This window comes from Stigmatopora argus, chromosome 14 (genome assembly GCF_051989625.1).
Source record: "Stigmatopora argus isolate UIUO_Sarg chromosome 14, RoL_Sarg_1.0, whole genome shotgun sequence".
NCBI lineage: Eukaryota > Metazoa > Chordata > Actinopteri > Syngnathiformes > Syngnathidae > Stigmatopora > Stigmatopora argus.
In genome coordinates, this window is record NC_135400.1 from 6,933,665 (window position 1) to 6,955,221 (window position 21,557).

The 21,557-nt window shown below is 37.3% G+C and overlaps 1 protein-coding gene and 1 long non-coding RNA gene across 2 annotated transcripts; both read left to right on the forward strand.

Moving 5' to 3' along the window:
* Window positions 1-32: 32 nt before the first annotated feature.
* Window positions 33-1,040, forward strand: LOC144089172 (uncharacterized). The gene is made up of 3 exons (XR_013305026.1): window positions 33-179; window positions 269-363; window positions 515-1,040. It is a non-coding gene; the product is annotated as an uncharacterized LOC144089172 (long non-coding RNA).
* Window positions 1,041-6,980: 5,940 nt separating this feature from the next.
* Window positions 6,981-12,516, forward strand: kcnj12b (potassium inwardly rectifying channel subfamily J member 12b). Its single transcript, XM_077619804.1, has 2 exons — window positions 6,981-7,424; window positions 10,577-12,516. The coding sequence occupies exon 2, from the start codon at window positions 10,667-10,669 to the stop codon at window positions 11,951-11,953; it is 1,287 nt and encodes a 428-aa protein (XP_077475930.1). The 5' UTR covers window positions 6,981-7,424; window positions 10,577-10,666; the 3' UTR covers window positions 11,954-12,516.
* The last annotated feature ends 9,041 nt before the right edge of the window (window positions 12,517-21,557 follow it).

Genomic DNA, 21,557 nt, shown 5'->3' on the forward strand with positions numbered 1-21,557 from the left:
TGAATGACCTGATTATGTTCATTTAAGATTATATACCCTTGAATGATAGGATAAAGAGAAACCCCCGAAAAAAACGAAGGACGGGAATGCTGAAACCTATCAGGACATAACAGTACCATCTGAAGACGTCAAATTTGCCACCCTACCTTCTACTAGAATTACTACCGGACAGAACCGTGGTAATAAACTGTTTTTTTGTCCACTCCAGATAATCATGAATTATGTGACGATAAACTGTGACACTGTACTTTTTGTCTTTATTCTTCAGAGAACAACACAGCAAATGCAAGCAGATTTACGTTAATGAAGAAAACAGACAAACCTTCTCTTCTACGTCGGCTAAGAGCAGTGAGGAGGTCAAAGGTAAAATTTGATGCGGCGGCAATATAAAAACCATTCGCTGCCATTGACAACCGTTTCCAGTCACAATAGATTGGACGTTTATGGCAGTTCCACTTTCATTAGTCTTCTTTTTCCATGCACTAATTTAAGAAATATTGTGTTTGCCTTGCAGAGTTTCAAAGAAGGTCTTTCTAGTCAAGAAAAGCTGCTCGATTAACGCCAACAAACTTTTAAAAATAATAATATTGAAGCATTTCTATGCAAAAATTGCTTTCCTATTATAAAATGCAAAGACACACTCTTTTGACTACAATTTGTCTTCGGGTGTGTGCGTTAAAGCGTTAAAATAAATGCAATTAACTTATTCTAACACTAGATGTAGCATGGTACAAATTTTTCCACCTCACTACAAGAAGACCTGTAATACAGAATTGACACCACAGAAGGTCACTATCACCCAAATTTAAATTTCATGCAGTAAAATTGGCCTGAAGTGAATTCTAAATTGCATAACATGCAATCTTCAGCTTTAAGTAAAAAAAAGAAAAGAAAAAAATAATAGTATATCAATCTTTATTTAACAACTGTGACAAAATTACAATGCCAACTTGCTCCTAAAACCATCATACTTTTTTTGGAGTGGGATGGCTGACCACCCTCTCACTTGAAATGGATTGGACATCTACCAGGGAACTCAATTTGCAGCAGAAGGATGATTGGACGCCGCATGATTTTTATTTTTTATTTTGTTGAGTTCGATTTTTATGCTGATTGACACTAAAATTGTGGTATTTTTTTTCTCACCTGTTTTTACCCACACTATGTTGTTGCTACCTCCACACAATTATAATTGTAGTAGCAATATAAAGAAAAATGCAGTCATTACAGTTTCTCTCATATTTCATTGTATGTGAATATTACATCTTTTTAAATAAAACATGAACAAAAAAACTTTCTTAAAAAGCTTTCGAGAATTTCGAGACAACTTTCTTAAGTGTTATGCATGATTTTGCGCTGGATCGGTTGAAACAAAAACCTGCACCCACAGCGGCCCTCGAGGACCGGTTTGGTCACCCCTGGTTGAGGGTGTAGTTCACCTTTCACCAAAAATCAGCTGAGATAGGCTCCGGCACCCTGACAAGAATAAGCGAGGAAGAAATTGAATGAATAATATCAGTAATAATAATCTCATTTTCTGAACCACTTTATCCTCACTAGGGACATGGGGGTGCTGGAGTACCCAGAGAATATTCCACACAGGCCCAGGGAGAACAAAGAAACTCCACAAAGGTGGACATGACCTGGATTTGAACCCAGGTCTCCCGCTGTGAGGCTGACGCGCTAACCACTCATCCACCGGGCCACCCTATAATGATAATTAAAAATAATAATAGTTCTAATCGGGCCTGCATGGGTTTTCTCCGGGTACTCCGGTTTCCTCCCACATTCCAAAAACATGCTTGGTAGGCTGGTTGGACACTAAATTGCCTTGAGGTATGAATGTGAGCCTGAATGGTTGTTTGTCTCCTCATGCTCTGCGATTGGCTGGCCACCAATTCAGGGTGTCCCTCGCCCCGTGCCCAAAGTCAGCTAGGATAGGCTCCATCACCCCCCACAACCCTAGTGAGGCTAAAGCGGTTCAAAATGAATGAATAATGATAATACATTAATAGTGGTATTTGAACGAATGGCGTTGTCTGTGTTCTGGTTGGATTACATGTTGCTATTCTATATTCTTTTGCATGTATTACTCACATAGGGTTAGCAGGGCAAGCTAATTTACTAAGTATCAAGTGGCGTATCAAGGGACGTCCTGTGGCTCATTGGTGTTACTACAATGGCATACAGCATCCAATACACAAACACATCAAAACAAATTGGGTGTCATCTACTGTGCAAACTGCATTGCCAAAACAGGCCAAATTATTCAGATATAAAAATGTAAAATATCAATAGAAAGTTCTCTCATCTCATTTTCTGAACCGCTTCATCCTCATTAGGGTCACGGGGGGTGCTGGAGCCTATTCCTGCTGACTCCGGGCCAGAGGCGGAACACACCCTGAATTGGTGGCCAGCCAATCGCAGGGCACAAGGAGACAAACAACCATTCACACTCACTCAAACCTAGGGGCAATTTAGAGTGTCCAATCAGCCTACCATGCATGTCTTTGGAAAGTGGGAGGAAACCGGAGTACCCGGAGCAAACCCACGCAGGCCCGCGGAGACCATGCAAACTCCACACAGATGGACATGACCTGGATTTGAACCCAGGACCCCAGAGCTGTGAGGCCGACTCGCTAACCACTCGCCCCGATAGAAAGTTGTTGGACCTGAAACAACAAAAACTGTTTTTCCCAGGATTGACAATGATCAACACATTCAAATGCAAATGTCTCAGGTCGTAAATCGCCGTGTCCTTGCAAAGGTCTTGTTCTCGAATGTTGCTCACTTGCATGGAGTCACATTTCTCAATCGGAACATCGCACCTCGTTAAAACCTGCACTCCTTTCCTGTGACTCCGACGTGAGGAGCTTCAGTCATGTGAGGCAACATTTTCAAAAGAGCAACGCCGCTTGGTAATGCAATCCATCATAGACAATTCTGTATGGCGAGCGCTTGTGGAGAAACTAATGTCCACACAAATATGAATGCTCACTGGTGGGCAATAATGTTGAAAAATATGGAAAGAAAAATAACTTAAGTAGATATGGAGGAGGACAGTGAAATGTTTAAATAAAGGCAGGAGGAGGCATCGCAACCTACATAAGATTTATGAAGGTGAAATAGCATTGGTTTCTACGTTTCACATATTCACCCCCTTAAAATATCAAATATTTTCAACAAATGGTTCAGTTTTTGTGTTTCCTGAAAAAATAGGAAAAAATTACTTTGCGATTATTTTAAGATGCTGACGTTATGTTTCGTCGGAAGAATGATAGAAAATGTATTTTTTGTGATAGATGTCCAATCATGGGCCCCTTTTGCTGTCAATTTGAATGGAGTTCATCAATAGATGTCCAATCATTTCAAAGTGGGAGAGCTGGCAGCGGATGAACATAAGTTAATTCGCTGCAACCCTCCTACTTCAAATACATTAGACATTTAGCGCTCTCATTGGCTGCCATTGACCTAAAGAAAACATCTTAAACTGGTTTATACTACTTTTTGGAGTCATTTTAAAATATGGAACATTTTTAAATAAGATAATAAATAATAATTTGGCACCATTTTGGATACAACAAGGTACGTACTCGGCTGATTTGCCTAAAGACGTTTAGGCGAATCATCCGGTCACGGTCATACTCTGCATCTAGATTGGATAAATGATTGCACCCTAAAAAATGCACAGTCCGAAGAACACAAATGTCTATTGCTGTTGAAAAAGTGTCACCCAACACAAAGTTGTTTTTCTTGTGTTCCCAGCGTGACGTCACATATTTTTTGAGCGCCCGTGGGATCCTTTTTCAGCTAAGTTGGCCCACAAAAGCTCCCCAGCCGCGTGACTGATCATTGGCTGATACAAAACCACAGGTGCACCTGCACAGCCTACAAAAATAAGTGTCCTATTTTGTCATGGAAAGATCAATGACTGCAACCAGCGACTACACAAGAATATCAAACCCCAAACTTGGCGCTACCGGCAAAAGGGCGGCAAATCACAATGAGGATGGACGAAATGCATGGACACGCTACATCCCGTGTGGCGGGCACCAGTGTTTCCATGACAATAGATGGAAATCCCACAATGTTCACTAGAGGCAAAAATACTTTTGGCAGGCACCAACATTAGTTTAATATCTCTAACCTCAGCATGGAGGATGATGAGTCTGATTGATTTTTGTGTTGGACAAGAGCCCGAAAGAACTGCAAAAAAAGATGGGTTGTTTTCGCCACACTCCAACCACATAGCAAAAAAAAAAGTTTTATAAAGGGTTTAAGGGGAAAGTGTAGACGTCATAAACTCATTGGTTCCCATTAATTAATTTGAAAGAAGGGTAAACAAATTCATCATTGAGAGAAATCTTATAAGATAGTGACAAAAAAACACGTGTTGTTGCCATTTAAAACAAAGTTTTTACATCTTAACAACAGATTTGATATTAGGTTAGATTAGAATTTTATTTCATCCCGTATTTGGGCAATTTCTTGGTTGCAATAGCAAGATCTAATCTAAAGTTAATTTTAAAATAAATAATAATAATAAATATAATAATAATAATGATAATAACAATAACAACAATGAAAATAATAATAATAATGATAATAATAATAATATTGATAATATTGATAATAATGATAATAATAATAAAATTAAAATAATCTCAATATAATCCCAAATTAGTAATAATATTTTCCAAAACATGCATAGAAAAGCAGTAAAATTTATTTGGGGTGAATTACCATTTTATTTCAATGGCAAAAATGTGTCAGAATTTTTTATGTATTTTACTTTACACTCCTAAACGAAAGGTCGTAACCCAAAAGGGATTGAACCCTCGATCTCAGAACTGTGAACCAGATGTGCTACCCACTGGGCTGCGAGGAAAATTAATATTAATTCATTCATTTACCATACTGTTTATCCTCACAAGGATTGTGGGGGTGTTTGAGCCTATCCCAGCTAACTACGGGCACCAGGTGGGGAACACCCTAAATTAGTGGCAAGCCACAATGAGACGGTAACTCGTTCATGCTCACGCTTGTACGTGGGGGCAATTTAGAATGTTCAACCAGTCTACCAGGCATGTTCTTGGACTGTGAGAGGAAACCGGGGTACCTGAAGAAAACCCACGCAGGCCCTGGGAGAACATTCAAACGCCACCCAGAAAGGTTGGATTTATCCCGCGATCTCAGAAGTGTGAAGGGGAAATGCTAAACCACTTGTCTACTATCCCACATCACATTTAAATTGATTTTATGTCTACCATTGCCTTTATAATGACATAATAACATAACCTGACATCGTAAAAAATATTAGCCATTTACCGATTTCAAAAAGTGACAAAAGCACCACCTCAGCAACGACGCTAAATAAAAGAAGAAAAACAGCGCAGCATATTGTCCCTCCTGCAAATATGTATATATATATATATATATATATATATATATATATATATATATATATATATATATATATATATATATATATATATATATGTATATGTATATATATATATATATGTATATCTCTCTCTATATATATATATGTATAAAACATATTGTTTCATTAGTACAGCTGAGAAAGGAGAAAGTCAAATGTAGAAAACTGAACAATCTTTTTACATCAAAATATTGTTTTGGTGTTCAAAGGCTCTCGCAGTTGAGTTAATAACGTGTCTAGAGAGTGTATAAAATAGAATTATAGCAAAAATCAAGGGTGGAAACACCCGATGATAATACCTGAGCAGCATGAGAGACGCTTAGACAGGCCATAACAGATGGGCCCAGTCTTACATAATAGTTGTATACCTGCCATTTATTAAAAGTGCCACAGACTGTTTTCCATAATTGACGTCTCCTCCTCAAACTGCATGAATGCGGCTATGTGCTATCAATCTGAAAGGTGATCAGAATCCAGTCAAATTCAGTCCAAGTCCCGAGCGGGATGCAGGCTGCCCCACTTTGCAGACTTTAAATAACTTTCAGGGTGTGTTCCCCTGCTGTAACCCCCTCATTTGATCTGTCATATATTAAGAGGATTTCTAACCCATGTATAAATGGAGACCTTCACATTCACAAGCTCGCATCTTTTTTTATGTGCAAAAATTACTACAATAAGTCAAACATAAAAAGAAAGATGCTAATTTTGAACATTTGCAATAAATACACTGCAATGTAAATAAGACTGTTACTGAGCATCATTTTTAATATATATACCCAAACATTAAATTTGCTTGACTGACAAGCAAATAATTTCACAACAATTATTTAAATAATTACATGCATATATTTAATTATTATGATGTATAAATATAAGTATATATGTGTATATATAATATATATAAAAAAAATAAAAAAAATAAAAATATATCTATCTATATATATGTATATATATATATATATATATATATATATATATATATATAACATTGTTTCATTAGTACACCTGAGAATTAAAATTTAAATAATTGTTGTGAATTTTGGGGTAAAGCCTATCGTTAAAAAGTGTAGAAAAAAATCACAAATAAAAGAAGCAATTGCAATAATTACCAAGCTAGGCAAATATTAAAAATAAAAGTGCTTTATTTTGAACTGGATGTCCATCAATAGGAATTTTCCTTCATTCCTTCTTTTATTAAATACCAAATCAACATTAGTACTGCCTTACCAGTTAAACTGGATTGCAAACTGAGTTATGCTAAAATTCAACAGATCTAACAACGCTCATTCCCTTTCACAAACTACACCCACACCCATTCCATTTGAATAATTCCAAAGTCTTCAGTACATATTTGTTTTGTCTTGACTATTTATGAGACTCGCCACACTTGGTAAGGCAAGAGCGCTTCGTCTTCAAATGCCAAATATGTATCATGACACAGTGGTAGGGAGAGAAAGGGAGGGCCGAGTCGTGCGTAATAGTTACGTGGATGAGGGGAAACAGTGGGATCTTCAGCAGAACCAGCAGACATACTACATACACTGAGAATGTCTCACGGGCGCATGGAAGAAGACAAATTACTCCAAAATCGGTCACTATTTATCTTTCAGAGGCCACTTACAGCTATTTTAGGACAAAAGAGAATCTGAGTTCACTTCATTGTCAAAACTCAAGCTGGAAATTCAAGATTTTGGCCAAAGATGTCCTCCTTTATTTCCTTTCAACCAAGAAGTAGCCTGGTTAAGGACTCCTCGTGGTAATGCTGACCTCCGTGAGAAGAGTGACGGTTGCATTCATACTTGGGGAGATGAATGTCTCTTGTGGCCATGCACATTTTTGCCTGTCAAGGATAGAGTGGTTCTACCCTTGAAGCAAGAAGAAACTAGAAAGCCCGTCTGGAAACATGCAGTAGTTTGGCTGAAAGACAGAAAGTTTCACAAGTGTAAGAAAACGGCGTATCAACATTTATCCGAGCTGCAAGGTAAGACAACATTCAATTTCCTATTCATGGGATGAGGAGATTAAAATAATTTCTGCTCCGGCAGACGGTTATTGGGGCACATATTAGATAATAGTGGACCTCGGACACACGTGATCGTTATTCCGACGCTTAGCAACTAGAGGCGATTTGAGCGGGCAAGTGTGAAGAAACACAAACACAATACAGGTGGCCTTTGACTTCATCTTCAGACAGAAATTTAGTTCACATTAACATAAATAACTTTTGGATTTGTCTCCCAAACTTTCAATTTCATGCTCCCCTGACTTTTAATATTGTGACTGCCCAATTATGACAAATCGGCAGACTACTAATAACATTAGCCTAAATCCTTTATCGGGAAGCAGGAGGTGGAACTGTTTGATTTCCCCCAGCCAATCAGGAGTCAAATAAAGAAAAGTATGTTATGAAATGCAGTGGTGTGCCGTCAGGGCCTTCAAGGCCTTCTTTGCTGGCCTAAGAAATATCTGAATCATATATATTATATTTTGTCCATCAATACTTATTAAATGCTTCCAGATGTGTGTTTTCATATTGAAGCATTTAACCAATCACATTTCAGCCATTGTTTGTTGCCAGGGTCAGAAATCTGCCTCAAGATCTTCACAATCAGTTCTGCAGGCTATGCTGCATTAAACAAGCGTCAATAAGACTGTTGCTTTAACCAATCAGAATTCGATTTGGTGACACGAAGGCCTTCTCGCAGGCATAGGGATACGTCATTGCATCCTCATAGGCGTAGGGATACGTCATCACTTTCACCAACTATGATTGGCTAGTGATAGAGTGGACGAGCCAAGCTACCAAACTGTATCAGGAGCGAGCCGCACAAGCAAATATATTGTTGTGTTGATTTAATAGCAGTTTTGTCAACCCGCAATGGGGGAAGGAGGAGAAGAAATTGATTTGTTTGCAGATTTAATGTCGAAGCCATTTTCAAGACAGACTTTTCAAGAAAAAAAAGCTGGACATCATTAAGAAAGGTCGGACAAGTCCAAAGCAAGCAAGCCTGTCACAACCGGGACCGAACATTTTCAGCACTAAATCGAATAAAAACGTTTGCCAGAAATGCGACAGGATAGGCTCGACATTCAGCATTAGCTTCGATGGTGATAGAAAAGAAGGAGGAACGAAAGGAGGATGGATATTGTTTACAGGTAAAAATGATTTTTGGTGAGTAAAATATGGCTATATTCCAAAATAATATTTCAATTGTATGAGGTTATTATTGATGATTATTTTGTCGCAAGCTGTACCTGCAGTAGAGGTTTTATAGTCATAAAATAGTTTTTGAGGGTTGGATTGATTCGCTGAAGGCGTCGCTAGGAAATTCACGGACCGCTGCTGAAATGCTATATATATATATATATATATATATATATATATATATATATATATATATATATATATATATATATATATATATATATATATATATATATATATATATATATATATATATAGCATCTCATCTCATTTTCTGAATCACTTTATCCTCATAAGGGTCGCGGGGGGTGCTGGAGCCTATCTCAGCTGACTTCGGGCCAGAGCGGGGTACACCCTGAATTGTGGCCAGCCAATCGACACAAGGAGACAAACAACCATGCACACTCACACTCAAACCTAGGGGCAATTGAGAGCGCCCAATTAGCCTGCCCTGCATGTTTTTGGAATGTGGGAGGAAACCAGAATACCCAGAGGAAACCCACACAGGCCCAGAGAGAACATGCAAAGTCCAAACAGATGGACATGACCTGGATTTGAACCCAGGACCCCAGAGCTGTGAGGCCGACGTACTAACCACTCGCACCACCATATATATACATATATATAAGTGTATATATATACCAATATGGCTATTTAAAAAAATACTAATTGATCATTCTTGCATAAAATTTTATTGAAATTATTGGTGTCCTATGTTTTTAGGGTCTTCATTCTCTCAAGGGAATCACATGGCCTCCCTCGACAGTGCTGCAACCTAATAGTTATGTCATTTGTGAGAAACAGGTGATGCATCACATTAAGTGGCAGCGCATTAGATTAGTTGGCTATTTCTGTACTTTGTGCAACAGAAAAACATATTTTGTGTCACTGAAGCGAAGGTAACTTTATTTTCCAGTTGTATCACACTTCTCCATCTCGGCCGGTACTCCGGTATGCATTCATCTTCAGGTGACTTTATTAATTGCCACAAACGCAAACGCTGTTACTGAGGAAACTATCCGGGGACCTTGGTAATTAAATCATCATCATATGTGTACAGCAGCAGTATGTGAACAGGAGTGAAAGCTAAAGGCCTTGTAAAGTCCCACTATCGCCTCAAGAGGTACTCGACTAAATTTGATAGAGTGGACTTTATATTTTGTATTCCAACTCATCGCACAATAAAGACAACAGGTTTTGACTACTGTTTTCCATCGAGTCATATGTTCTCTGCCAGAATCCCGACCGTTGACGACGTAATCAGTCTCAACTAGGCAGAAGAAAACCCTAACAAAAGTCATTTAATTGTACAATGTCAATATTTTTGGATCTGTGTCAGTCTTGATATTTTATTTATTTAATTAATATGTAAAAGCATGTCATAGTGGGACTTTAAAGGAAAAGAAATTAAGCAAAATATTGTAAAAAGAAGCATCATATATATGCCTATACATATATACATATTCATATAGATACATATACATATATACATATATTATATATATACATATATAGGCATATATATAGATATACATTTATATGTCTCTCTATATATATGCCTATATATACATATTATATATATATACATATATAGGCATATATATACATATACATTTATATGCCTCTCTCTCTCTCTCTCTCTCTCTCTCTCTCTATATATATATATATATATATATATATATATATATATATATATATATATATATATATATATATATGCCTATATATGTCTCCTGCCCTAACTTGACTGCATAAAAGAAGACAGTAGATGAAACGTATTTAACCTGTATAGTCGTCAATGGCAGCCATTGAGTTAAGTAACATAATATATGCCGAAATGCACAAAGCCAGATAGTTAATGGTCTAGATTTGCAACGTACTATGATAATGCATCTCCTGATAACAGATAACAACGTCTTTGTCTCCAGAGAGCTGTCAATCTGCGCTGGACGGAACCCGGACAGTCGTGTACGTGACAGCCCGATCGCGCCAAGCCACCTGGCCGTCCTCGCTGAGGCATGAACGTGGGAAGAGCCCAGCAGCACAGTTTCCCCTCGTGTGAAGAAGAAGGTCTGAGACTGAGCGGCATGCCCGCCGTGGGGAGCTTCGGCAATGGCAAGATCCACACCAGACGTCAAAGACACGGCCGCTTCGTCAGCAAGACGGGCCAGTGCAACATCCACTTCTCCAACATGGACGACAAGTCCAGTCGTTACATTTCGGACATGTTCACCACTTGCGTGGACATACGCTGGCGCTACATGTTCCTGGTCTTCAGCTTGGTGTTCGTGGTTTCCTGGCTGATGTTCGGCTTGGCCTACTGGATCATCGCCCTTCTCCACGGCGACATGGACCGCCTCGACGACGACGCCTTCGTCCCGTGCGTCACCCAGGTCAACACCTTTGTCGCCGCTTTCCTCTTCTCCATCGAGACCCAGACGACCATCGGGTACGGAGCTCGCTGCGTGACCGAGGAATGCCCCGCCGCCGTCTTCATGGTGGTCTTCCAGTCCATCGTGGGCTGCGTCATCGACGCCTTCATGATCGGCGCCATCATGGCCAAGATGGCCAGGCCCAAAAAACGAGCCGAGACCCTCCTATTCAGCCGCAACGCCGTCATCGCCATGCGCGACGGAAAGTTGTGTCTCATGTTCCGGGTGGCCAATCTAAGAAAAAGCCACATCGTGGAAGCCCACGTCCGAGCCCAGATGGTCAAGCCTCGTTACACGGAAGAGGGCGAGTACATCCCTCTGGATCAGATCGACATGAACGTGGGCTACGACAGGGGTACCGACCGTCTCTTTCTGGTGGCGCCCATCACCGTCATCCACGAAATCGATGAAGACAGTCCTCTGTTTGGCATCAGCAAGCAAGATCTGGAAATATGCGACTTTGAGATCGTGATCATACTGGAAGGTTTGGTGGAAGCCACCGCCATGACCACGCAGGCACGCAGTTCGTACCTATCGTCGGAGATACTATGGGGTCACCGTTTCGAGCCGCTCATCTTCCAGGAGAAGAACCAGTACAGGATTGATTACGCTTACTTTCACAAGACTTTCGAGGTACCGTCGACCCCGAGGTGCAGCGCCAGGGACATGGAGGGCAGGAAGTTTCCAACGTCGGGCGCTAACTCCTTCTGCTACGAGAACGAGCTGGCCTTTATTAGCAGGGACGAGGAGGAGGAGGAGGAGGAGGAAGCAGACTTTGATAAAGAAGATAGACAGTGTTCGACAGCACTGTTGAATGAGTGTGATAGCCCTGAGCGGGATCAAAAATTATCTAGTCAAGAATCTGAGATTTAAAGGACAGAATTGTATTTAGATGTGCATGGGGGTTAGTCAAAACAAAGTGTATAGGTTTGCAAAATTTCGAGAAAACATTTCATTGGGATTTGTGGGTGGCTAATACTGTGGCAAAGCATTACTTTTGTCCAAATGATACTCTTCAATTTACTTCAGAGTAAGAGTTTGGACACAAAATGGTGAGTTTTCAGGTAGGTGGTCATGGAGGTTAGGTTCCCCCCCAAAACATGCAAAGGCAAGAACACAAATAACAATGCCCCAAATTCACCGCTTTAAATATACATAGAAATTATCTGAATTTTTCCAACCCTTTGCATCTCCAATCCTTTGTAATGAATGATTAAAAAACTAAATCACATTAGTCAACAATTCAATATTACACTTTTTTTTTACTTTTTAGGTGAACCTGAACAAGATAACGTAAAATAAAAATTGTGTTTCTATTTTGCAAAAATATTGCAAAAGCAACTGTCAACATTAGTCAACAATTCAATAATAAAGTTTTTTTTAAATCTTTTTAGGTGAACCTGAACAACATAACGTAAAATAAAGATTGTGTTTTTATTTTGACACTTCATATTGCAAAAGCAACTGTCAACATTAGTCAACTATTCAATAATACACTTTTTTTTTACTTTTTAGGTGAATCAGAACAACATAAAGTAAAATAGAGATTGTGTTTTTATTTTGCAAAAATATTGCAAAAGCAACTGTCAACATTAGTCAACAATTCAATAATACACGTTTTTTTTACTTTTTAGGTGAACCAGAACAACATAACATAAAATAAAGATTGTGTTTTTATTTTGCAAAAATATTGCAAAAGCAACTGTCAACATTAGTAAACAATTCAATAATACACTTTTTAAAAACTTTTTAGGTGAACCTGAACAAGATAACGTAAAATAAAGATTGCGTTTTTATTTTGACACTTCATATTGCAAAAGCAACTGTCAACATTAGTCAACAATTCAATAATACACTTTTTTAAAACTTTTTAGGTGAACCTGAACAACATAACGTAAAATAAAGATTGTGTTTTTATTTTGCAAAAATATTGCAAAATCAACTGTCAACATTAGTCAACTATTCAATAATACACTTTTTTTACTTTTTAGGTGAACCTGAACAAGACAACGTAAAATAAAGATTGTGTTTTTATTTTGTCTATTTTTTTTAATCCAGTCAAACACTGACAATCCCAACTATATTTTTATCAGTTATAAGTAGCCCTAACCCACCAATACCATTTTTTGACCCCTGATTCTGACACCAGTACATATAGCATCAGCATGTCATTTTTTAGTACTGGGTGCAACACCAGTAATATCAATTAGCATTTTCCGTCCTCTGATGATTTGTTTACAGCCCACTTGATTATTAAAACAAGTTTTAGTTTAGCACTCCTCCCGACCATTTTGCATATTTCCATAGTAAAAACAGTTTACATAATCGCCACGTAGTAGCGGAAGTATCTAGACATGGATTAAATCAGGTAAATCCTTACTGAAGACAAACACCAGTGCAAACTACAGACTTAAACTTAACCTTATAACCCATAGTGTTATAAATAGTACATCTCTTACAGTGGCAATCAAACTACTTAAATACAGGATTGCATAAAGTACTTATGGGATTGTTCAGGTTGACCAAATTATTCAATGTTTGTATTCGTACAGACAAAATGAGTACAGGGTTGGTGCAACTATGCATGTCAACATTTAAGTGTTTTATTCAAAATAATATTAGTAGAAAGCCATAGCAAGTGAATAAAACATTTCTGTCAGTACACTGTAGCAGTTTTAGTGCATTGTCAGCTGTGAAAGAAGCAAATAAATGTTTACGCAACTTATTTGAAAGCCAATTTTTACTGTTTTGTTTCGAGTAAAGTTGTCATTTATGAACTGGGGCTGGAGGAGGAAATATAGCAAGTAACAATGCATTTTATATCATTGATGGTAATCAATGAGTGAAGGTGGATAGGACTGTTTTTGGTTTGCGTTTTCTGCATATTTTTAGCAGGCGTATACATACTGGATGCATGTTGTGTTTATAAATGCGTTTTTGAGACAACCTGGACTCATTTGGATGATAAATGTGTAAACAGATCTGAGCAAAGGTCATGAAGGACATTGCAGGAAATGGGAACATACAAAAAAAACACTACCTTGGTGGCTATTGACATTTTCATTTAATAAGTTGGCTTTGGGGGGTGGGGGTGGAATACCTTCAACTCAAGTACTTTGCATTGAATAAATGTTTCGTTTTTCGCTGTTCTTGTTTGCCTTTTTTTGTCATCTCTGATACAAAGTGAGGAATCAGAAAGTCATTTGAAATGAATGACTGGTGAAGCCATTCAAAAACATAGAAAGGAAGGAACGGGTTCGGGTTGCCAGATTCAGGTCAAAGGTTTCTTCTTTCGCGCTTATGTAACCTTTCAGAAACATCTTTGCTATGGATACACGACACACAGCTCCGGTTCTCTGACCCGTGACCTTAAAGTCCTAATACTAATCTTCTTGTATAAATGATCTTAAGTAAAAGATTGTTGCTCCAAGAATCTAAATAACGCAAATAAGGATTTTCGGACAACTACAATAATGGAGAGAATAATTTTTCCATAATGTTTCAACACAGAACATGATACTCCTGATATTTTGGGACAAGTTTGACGTCAAATACTCCTTTTGTGAACTTACGTACTGCATGTCATAATTCCAACAGAAGGCTGCAGGCTTATCAGTTCTTGGCTGCAAGACAATTTAAAATGGCAAATGAAGTTTCTCAACTCGAGCGATAAATCTTTTCTCAAATTATGTATTGGACGCCAGGGCGGCTGCAGCCAAACAGTTTGAGTAGAGATGACACTCATGTTTATGCACAACATTAGCATAGCAATCAAACGCCGATAGAAAAAATAATAATAATAAAGTAGCCACATGCCATTTAAAGTAAGTATACCTCTTTTTGTAATGCGTCCTATTTTAGACGCAGACAAAAAAAAATATTGTCCTCGTCAAACTCCCAAAAGCAGAACTTTAAAGCCTACTGACAAAATCTATTTAGAAAATGATTATTATACGCTACATGATGCAAAGCAGCAGACTAGGAGCAACAAACACCTTAGCAAATAACAAATGGCTGAATGTTAAGACCAACCGTATGTATACATGTACATCTATGTGTATGTATGTGTATGTATATGTATATGTATATGTATGTGTATGTGTATGTGTATGTGTATGTGTATGTATATGTATGAGTATGTGTATGTGTATGTGTATGTGTATGTGTATGTGTATGTATACGTATGTATGTGTATGTATATGTATATGTATATGTATATGTATGTGTATGTGTATGTGTATGTGTATGTGTATGTATATGTATGTGTATGTGTATGTGTATGTGTATGTGTATGTGTATGTGTATGTGTATGTGTATGTGTATGTGTATGTATACGTATGTATGTGTATGTATATGTATGTATATGTATGTATATGTATGTATATGTATGTATATGTATGTATATGTATGTATATGTATGTATATGTATGTATATGTATGTATACGTATATGTATGTGTATGTATATGTATGTATAGGTATATGTATGTGTATGTATATGTGTATATATACATATATATATATATATAATATTTTCAGCAACACGCTTATTTATTTATTTACTTATATATTTATTTATGTATTTATTTATTTACTAACTTGCTTATTACCTATCTATTTATGTCTAAAATGCCTTTCCTGTATCTGCATTCTCACCCTCTTGCTACTGTGACAATGAAATTTCCCGAATACGGGATGAATAAAGTTATCCAATCCAAATAAAAGTATGCTAAAGTATAATAAACTAACCTGCAGAAAGATGAACAAAACAAAAAAAACAGTTTTCCTTTTCATATATTGTTTTTTTTCTCCAACAAAATCACTGTATGCATACAAAAGTAAGGAGTTTCATGTAGACCACATTGCTATATACTTGTGTACTTGTATTTTTGCGAAAACATACATATATATGATAGCAGTAATAATAGGGGTGATCCTGCTTTGCGTTTTTTTTTATTATCGCGGCCATGTCTGGACTACATTAACCGTGAAATTTGAGGGATTACTGTATTTTGGATGAATTTTGAATTTTGCCAACCGATCCAAAATACTGAATTTGATTGGCTAAAACAAATGTGGCATTTCAAAATGTCTCTTCTCAGCAATTCTGCCTACTTCCTGAAAATATTGGCTTTTATTAACATTTTCCTCCACTGTTACATGTGACTAAAATGAAATCTTAAAATTTGTTAACAAAATTCTTTCTGCTTTGATGCATTTGATTACAATTCCTTTAATAACAGCTCGTCTTGTGATAAACACTGTTCTGTCTTTTATGGGCTCTGAACGTTTCTAGTGAAAATCGAGGAATGTCTAAGACGTGCCTCGTGATGTAAACAAAATGTCCAGAAGATTATGGGATGCATCTCACCCACTCCACTGTGTTGGAGGAGGAGAACCTGTGGCAAGTCGGTAGCACAACATGAAGAGTGGGCTGTAGCCTTGATTCTTACAACCCCCCGTGCACGTGTCAGATGGAGGTGGAAATGAAAATAAAAAGGAAATATTGTACTATAATTAAACAATGCTTAAAGTTGTTTATATTGAACTGTTAGGCAAGGCCAATCAAGGTTTACTTATTTGTGTATTACATATCAACACAAAAAAGACAATAATAATACAATAGAACAGCAACAAAAGATATAAAAAGTTACATTTAGGGTAATTCCAGAAACTTATTGATGATAAATAAGGGAAATAAATGAATAACTTGGCTTGGATTTGATGTCCATCATTGTCAATGGCAGGGAATGAGTTAAATATAAATTCAGGCATTAAGGAGTTAACTAATTTTGTTTATAGTTGTACCTTTTTCTTGGATGTAGAAATGAGCTGTTTAGGACAAATGTGCAAATGGAAATATAAAGAAAATAAACAAGATTATAAAAATGTAAATTAATGTGCTGTTCTTATTTTTTTGCATAAAAAGGTTTGTATGACGTAGAGACTGACATTCAAAGATAGCTAGGTTTTTTTCTATAATAAAAAATGGAAAATCAGGGCAACATGGAAATACCTAAGTGAAATATAAAGAAAATAAACAAGATTATTCAAAAGTAAATAAATGTGCTGTTCTTATTTTTTTGTATAAAAAGGGTTGCATGACGTAGAGACTGACATTCAAACATAGCTAGGTTTTTTTCTATAATAGAAAATGGAAAATCAGGGCAACATGGAAATACCTAAGTGAAATATAAAGAAAATAAACAAGATTATTCAAAAGTAAATAATGTACTTATTGTTTTGCATGACGTAAAGACTGACATTCAATCATAGCTAGTTTTTTTCTATAATAAAAAATGGAAACTCATGGTGGCATTTAATTTAGTTTAATTCTAGATTGAATTTGGTCATTAGTCGTGTGGAACAAGAGAAAAGTTGCATTTTAGTGGTCCTCCATTTATTTAGTATTTTAAAAATAAAAAAAATGTCTTAGTTTTATTTTTCAATTTGGTCTCAAAAACTCCAGTTTTAGTTTTTTTTATATCCATTTGTAAAAATTCTACATGTGAGACGTACAATGATTTGCTTGACGAGAATCAAACTGAGTGGCATTTTGAGAGCATTTGTTCCAAGCAAAGACGTTACATAATATTATCACTCTGCAGATGACGGGACGACAATTCTTGCTTTGTTGCGACTACTTTTGTACCATTAGCACCTTCCAGCCTGCCAAAATCTCTCACAGGTTCGACACTGAGGAAAAAGTACTGGAAAGTTTGATATTTTTTGAATATTACATTGTAGCACTTACCACTAATTCCAATGGGAATGAACTGACAACTTGTTGGTAAAATATCAGCCAGTGTTTTGGGAAATGAATGCCCTCGTTGAAAATGTCAGGGGAAAGTCATCTTTTGACCTTTGGATGTGAGATGTCAAGCAATCAATCTTTATATCTTTTCCCATGCGAGAAACGACTTTGTGATAAAAATATTGCGCTTTTCTTTTCCATTCACTTTGCAGAACTTGTTTTTTTTCTCCCAGTTCTTTTTCGATGAGTGTGGACAGCTTAACGTTTTGAAAAATGGCAACGGGGGAATGGGAGAACTCTTGAAATAATATACAGTAGTAGAGGCTGAGAAAGAAAAATGAGTGGGTTGGGAAGAACATTTTACATTGATAGGAATATTAGCATGAATATCTAAATAAACAGTTGGTTGGAAATGACTGGTGCAAATAGTATTGCACCAAATACATATGAGTAGCAGAACTGTTACAGCACTAAAATGACGTCATTGTTACTGATACGTCACTAAAATAATATCAATATCGAGGATTTCTAAGAAATAACGTGGAAACAATGGACTATTTGTGATCTGGCATCCAACTGAATTGAATTGACTGCTTTTATTGTCATTATACAATTATAATGAGATTTAAAGCTCCACCACAAAGTGCACAAATAACAGCAAACAAAGAAATAAATAATCAATAAATAGTAGCAATGAATAATAATAAATAATTGATAAGTAAGTAATAAATAAATAAGTAGTCAACAAAAAAGTAGTAATCAACAATATAAATAAGTGCACAAATAACAACAAACAAACAAACTAACTAACTAACATAAATAATCAATAAATAATGAATAAATAATCCATAAATAAGTAATAAATTAATAAGTAGTCAACACAGATAACTGGTCAACATGAATAAGTGGTCACATAAATAAGTATAGGTACATAAGGTGATTAAAGTGGTTAACAGCCTATGTGTAAGATGTAAGAACTTAATTAGCCTTCATTAGGTCGTGCTGTGTTAGGTTTGTGTTCTTCCCAGCTCATCTTTATCCTCATTAGGGTTGCTGGAGCCTATCCCAGCTGACTTTGGGTCAGAGGCGGGGGACACCCTGAATTGGTGGCCAGCTAATCAAAGGGCACAAGGAGACAAACAACCATTCACAGTCACTCAAACCCTAGGGGCAATTTAGAATGTCCAATCAGCCTACCATGCATGTCTTTGGAATGCGGGAGGAAACCAGAGTACCTGGGGGAAACCCACGCAGGCCCGGGGAGAACATGCAAACTCCGCAGAGGTGGACCGACCTGGATTCGAACCCAGAACTGTGAGGTCGACGCGCTAACCATTCAGCCGCCGGGACGCCATTAGGTTCTTTTAATACTAAATTATTGCTTAATCATTTGAATGTAAAATAGTTGCTATCACAGACTTGATTGATTGTCTGCCATTGACAGAAATGGACACCCAATCTAAGTGAAAGGGCTGGTGAGCGAATGAATTTGCTGTCACTGTCCCAATTTAATTAGATTGGACATCTACTAAAATAAAGTTCAATTCCCAGAAAAAGGATGGTTGAATGTCATACGATTTTATCTTCATGTTGTATGGTTTTGTTTGTAGCTGGCGCCCATCTTGTGTAGGGAGATCAGCATGTAACGGAGTGCAGGTGCGAAAAAGGGTATCCACCCAATTACAGTAAAAGAGATAGGTCATGGCAACTCAAAAAGTTTGATTAAAGAGATTTAAAAAAATAATACAATGTGCAAAAGCAGGGAATACATAGGTGAAACCAAATCAAGAGAATCAACAATACTGACACAAGACGAAAAATTAACAAGCAAAGGAAATGTAAAAACACAGTATTAAAGTTCCTCTTGCTTGTTAATTAACATGGGTTAACGAGACATAGGGAACAGGTGGGTGACGTACAAGGGAACGGATAGACTGAGAGACACGTAGGGAATGTGACAACAGGTGAAAACAATCGGCAATCACAAAGACAAGTTACAAAGAGGAAAAAAGCCAAAAGTAGAGCAAAAGCCTCGGGTTTGTGTTCTTTTGGGATTCATTTGGGGCTTTTGCTCTACTCTTGGCTTTTTTTGTCCATTGTTTTCACCTGTTGTCACATTCCCCACGTGTCTATCCGCTATCTTGTACGTCACCCACCTGTTCCCAATGTCTCGTTAACCCATGTTAATTAACAAGCAAGATGAACTTAAATACTGTGTATTTCCATTTCCCTTTGCTTGTTAATTTCTTCTTGTTCCGTATTGTTGATTCTCTTGATTTTGTTTCACCTATGTATTCCCTTTGCACATTGTATTTTTTTTAATCTCTTTAATCAAACTTTTTGAGTTGCCATGGCCTGACCTATCTCTTTTCCTCCAATTGGGTGCATGCCCTTTTTCGCAGCTGCCCTCCGCTACATGCTGATCTCCCTACACAAGATGGGCGCCAGCTACAAACGAAACCATACAACATGGAGATAAAATCGTGTGACATTCAACCATCCTTCTTATGGGAGTTGAACTTTCTTTTAGTAGATGTCTAATCGAATTAAATTGGGACAGTGGCAGCAAATTCATTTGCTCACCAGCCCTTCCATCTAGATTGGGTGCCCATTTCCGTCAATGGCAGACAATCAATCAAGCAAGCTGTGATAGCAACTACTTTACATTCAAATGATTAAGCAATAATTTAGTATTAAAAGAACCTAATGGCGTCCTGGCGACTGAAAGGTTAGCGGGTCGACCTCACAATTCTGGGTTCGAATCCAGGTCGGTCCACCTGTGCGGAGTTTGCATGTTCTCTCCAGGCCTGCGTGGGTTTACTGGGATAGGCTCCAGCACCCCCCGGGACCCATGTGAGGATAAAGCGATTCAGAAAATGAATGAATGAAAAGGGAACTTCTATTATTTTTAGAAACACGTGGTCACCGTACAGAATCGGCCTCAGCCAATAACACAGAGGTTGTTGGAATGGTTATAAACATATATGAATACATACATGTTATAATTGTTTCTTTTTAATTATTGTTGTGGCAACATGGCTGCAAACTTGATACATCCACACGTGGTTCCTGTTCCTTGGAGTTCAGCATACCATCAACTCAGCAGTAGAATCAAGGTCACTATCACGTAGGTGTGTTTACTGTCTGCTCATATCGTTTTTCGTTGTCGTTCTGGAGCGTACGAACGTGCAGCTGAGCACATCACTCACGCAAACTGGATGCGTCCAGTCTCCTCATACAGTATGTGATTACGGCAACAGGATGATTGGATTACAGGTAAAGCGCTGACTTGACCAGTAAGCACACTTGATGAACTTCCAGCAGAGTTCACAAAAGGTGACAGAAAGAATACTCTTAATGTTTACTTAAGTAGAAGAAATATATTTTTTTAAATTAAAAATGGCAGACTATAGTCTATTAAGATGTTATTTGCATGCACACTATAAGACACCGGTGTTAAAGTGGCGGCCTGGGGGCCAAATCTGGCCCGCCGCATCATTTTGTGTGGCCCGGGAAAGTAAATCATGAGTGCCGACTTTCTGTTTTAGGATCAAATTAAAATGAAGAGTATAGATGTATATTAAATTTCCTGATTTTCCCCCTTTTAAATCAATAATTGTAATTTTTTAATCCATTTTTCTGTGTTTTTAGTTTAAAAATAATTTTGTAAAATCTAAAAATATATAAAAAAGCTAAAATAAACATTGTTTTAGATCTATAAAAA

Excerpts from the sequence above, each read along its gene's own strand:
- kcnj12b (XM_077619804.1), top strand. The coding sequence starts at position 10,667 with ATGAACGTGGGAAGAGCCCAGCAGCACAGTTTCCCCTCGTGTGAAGAA.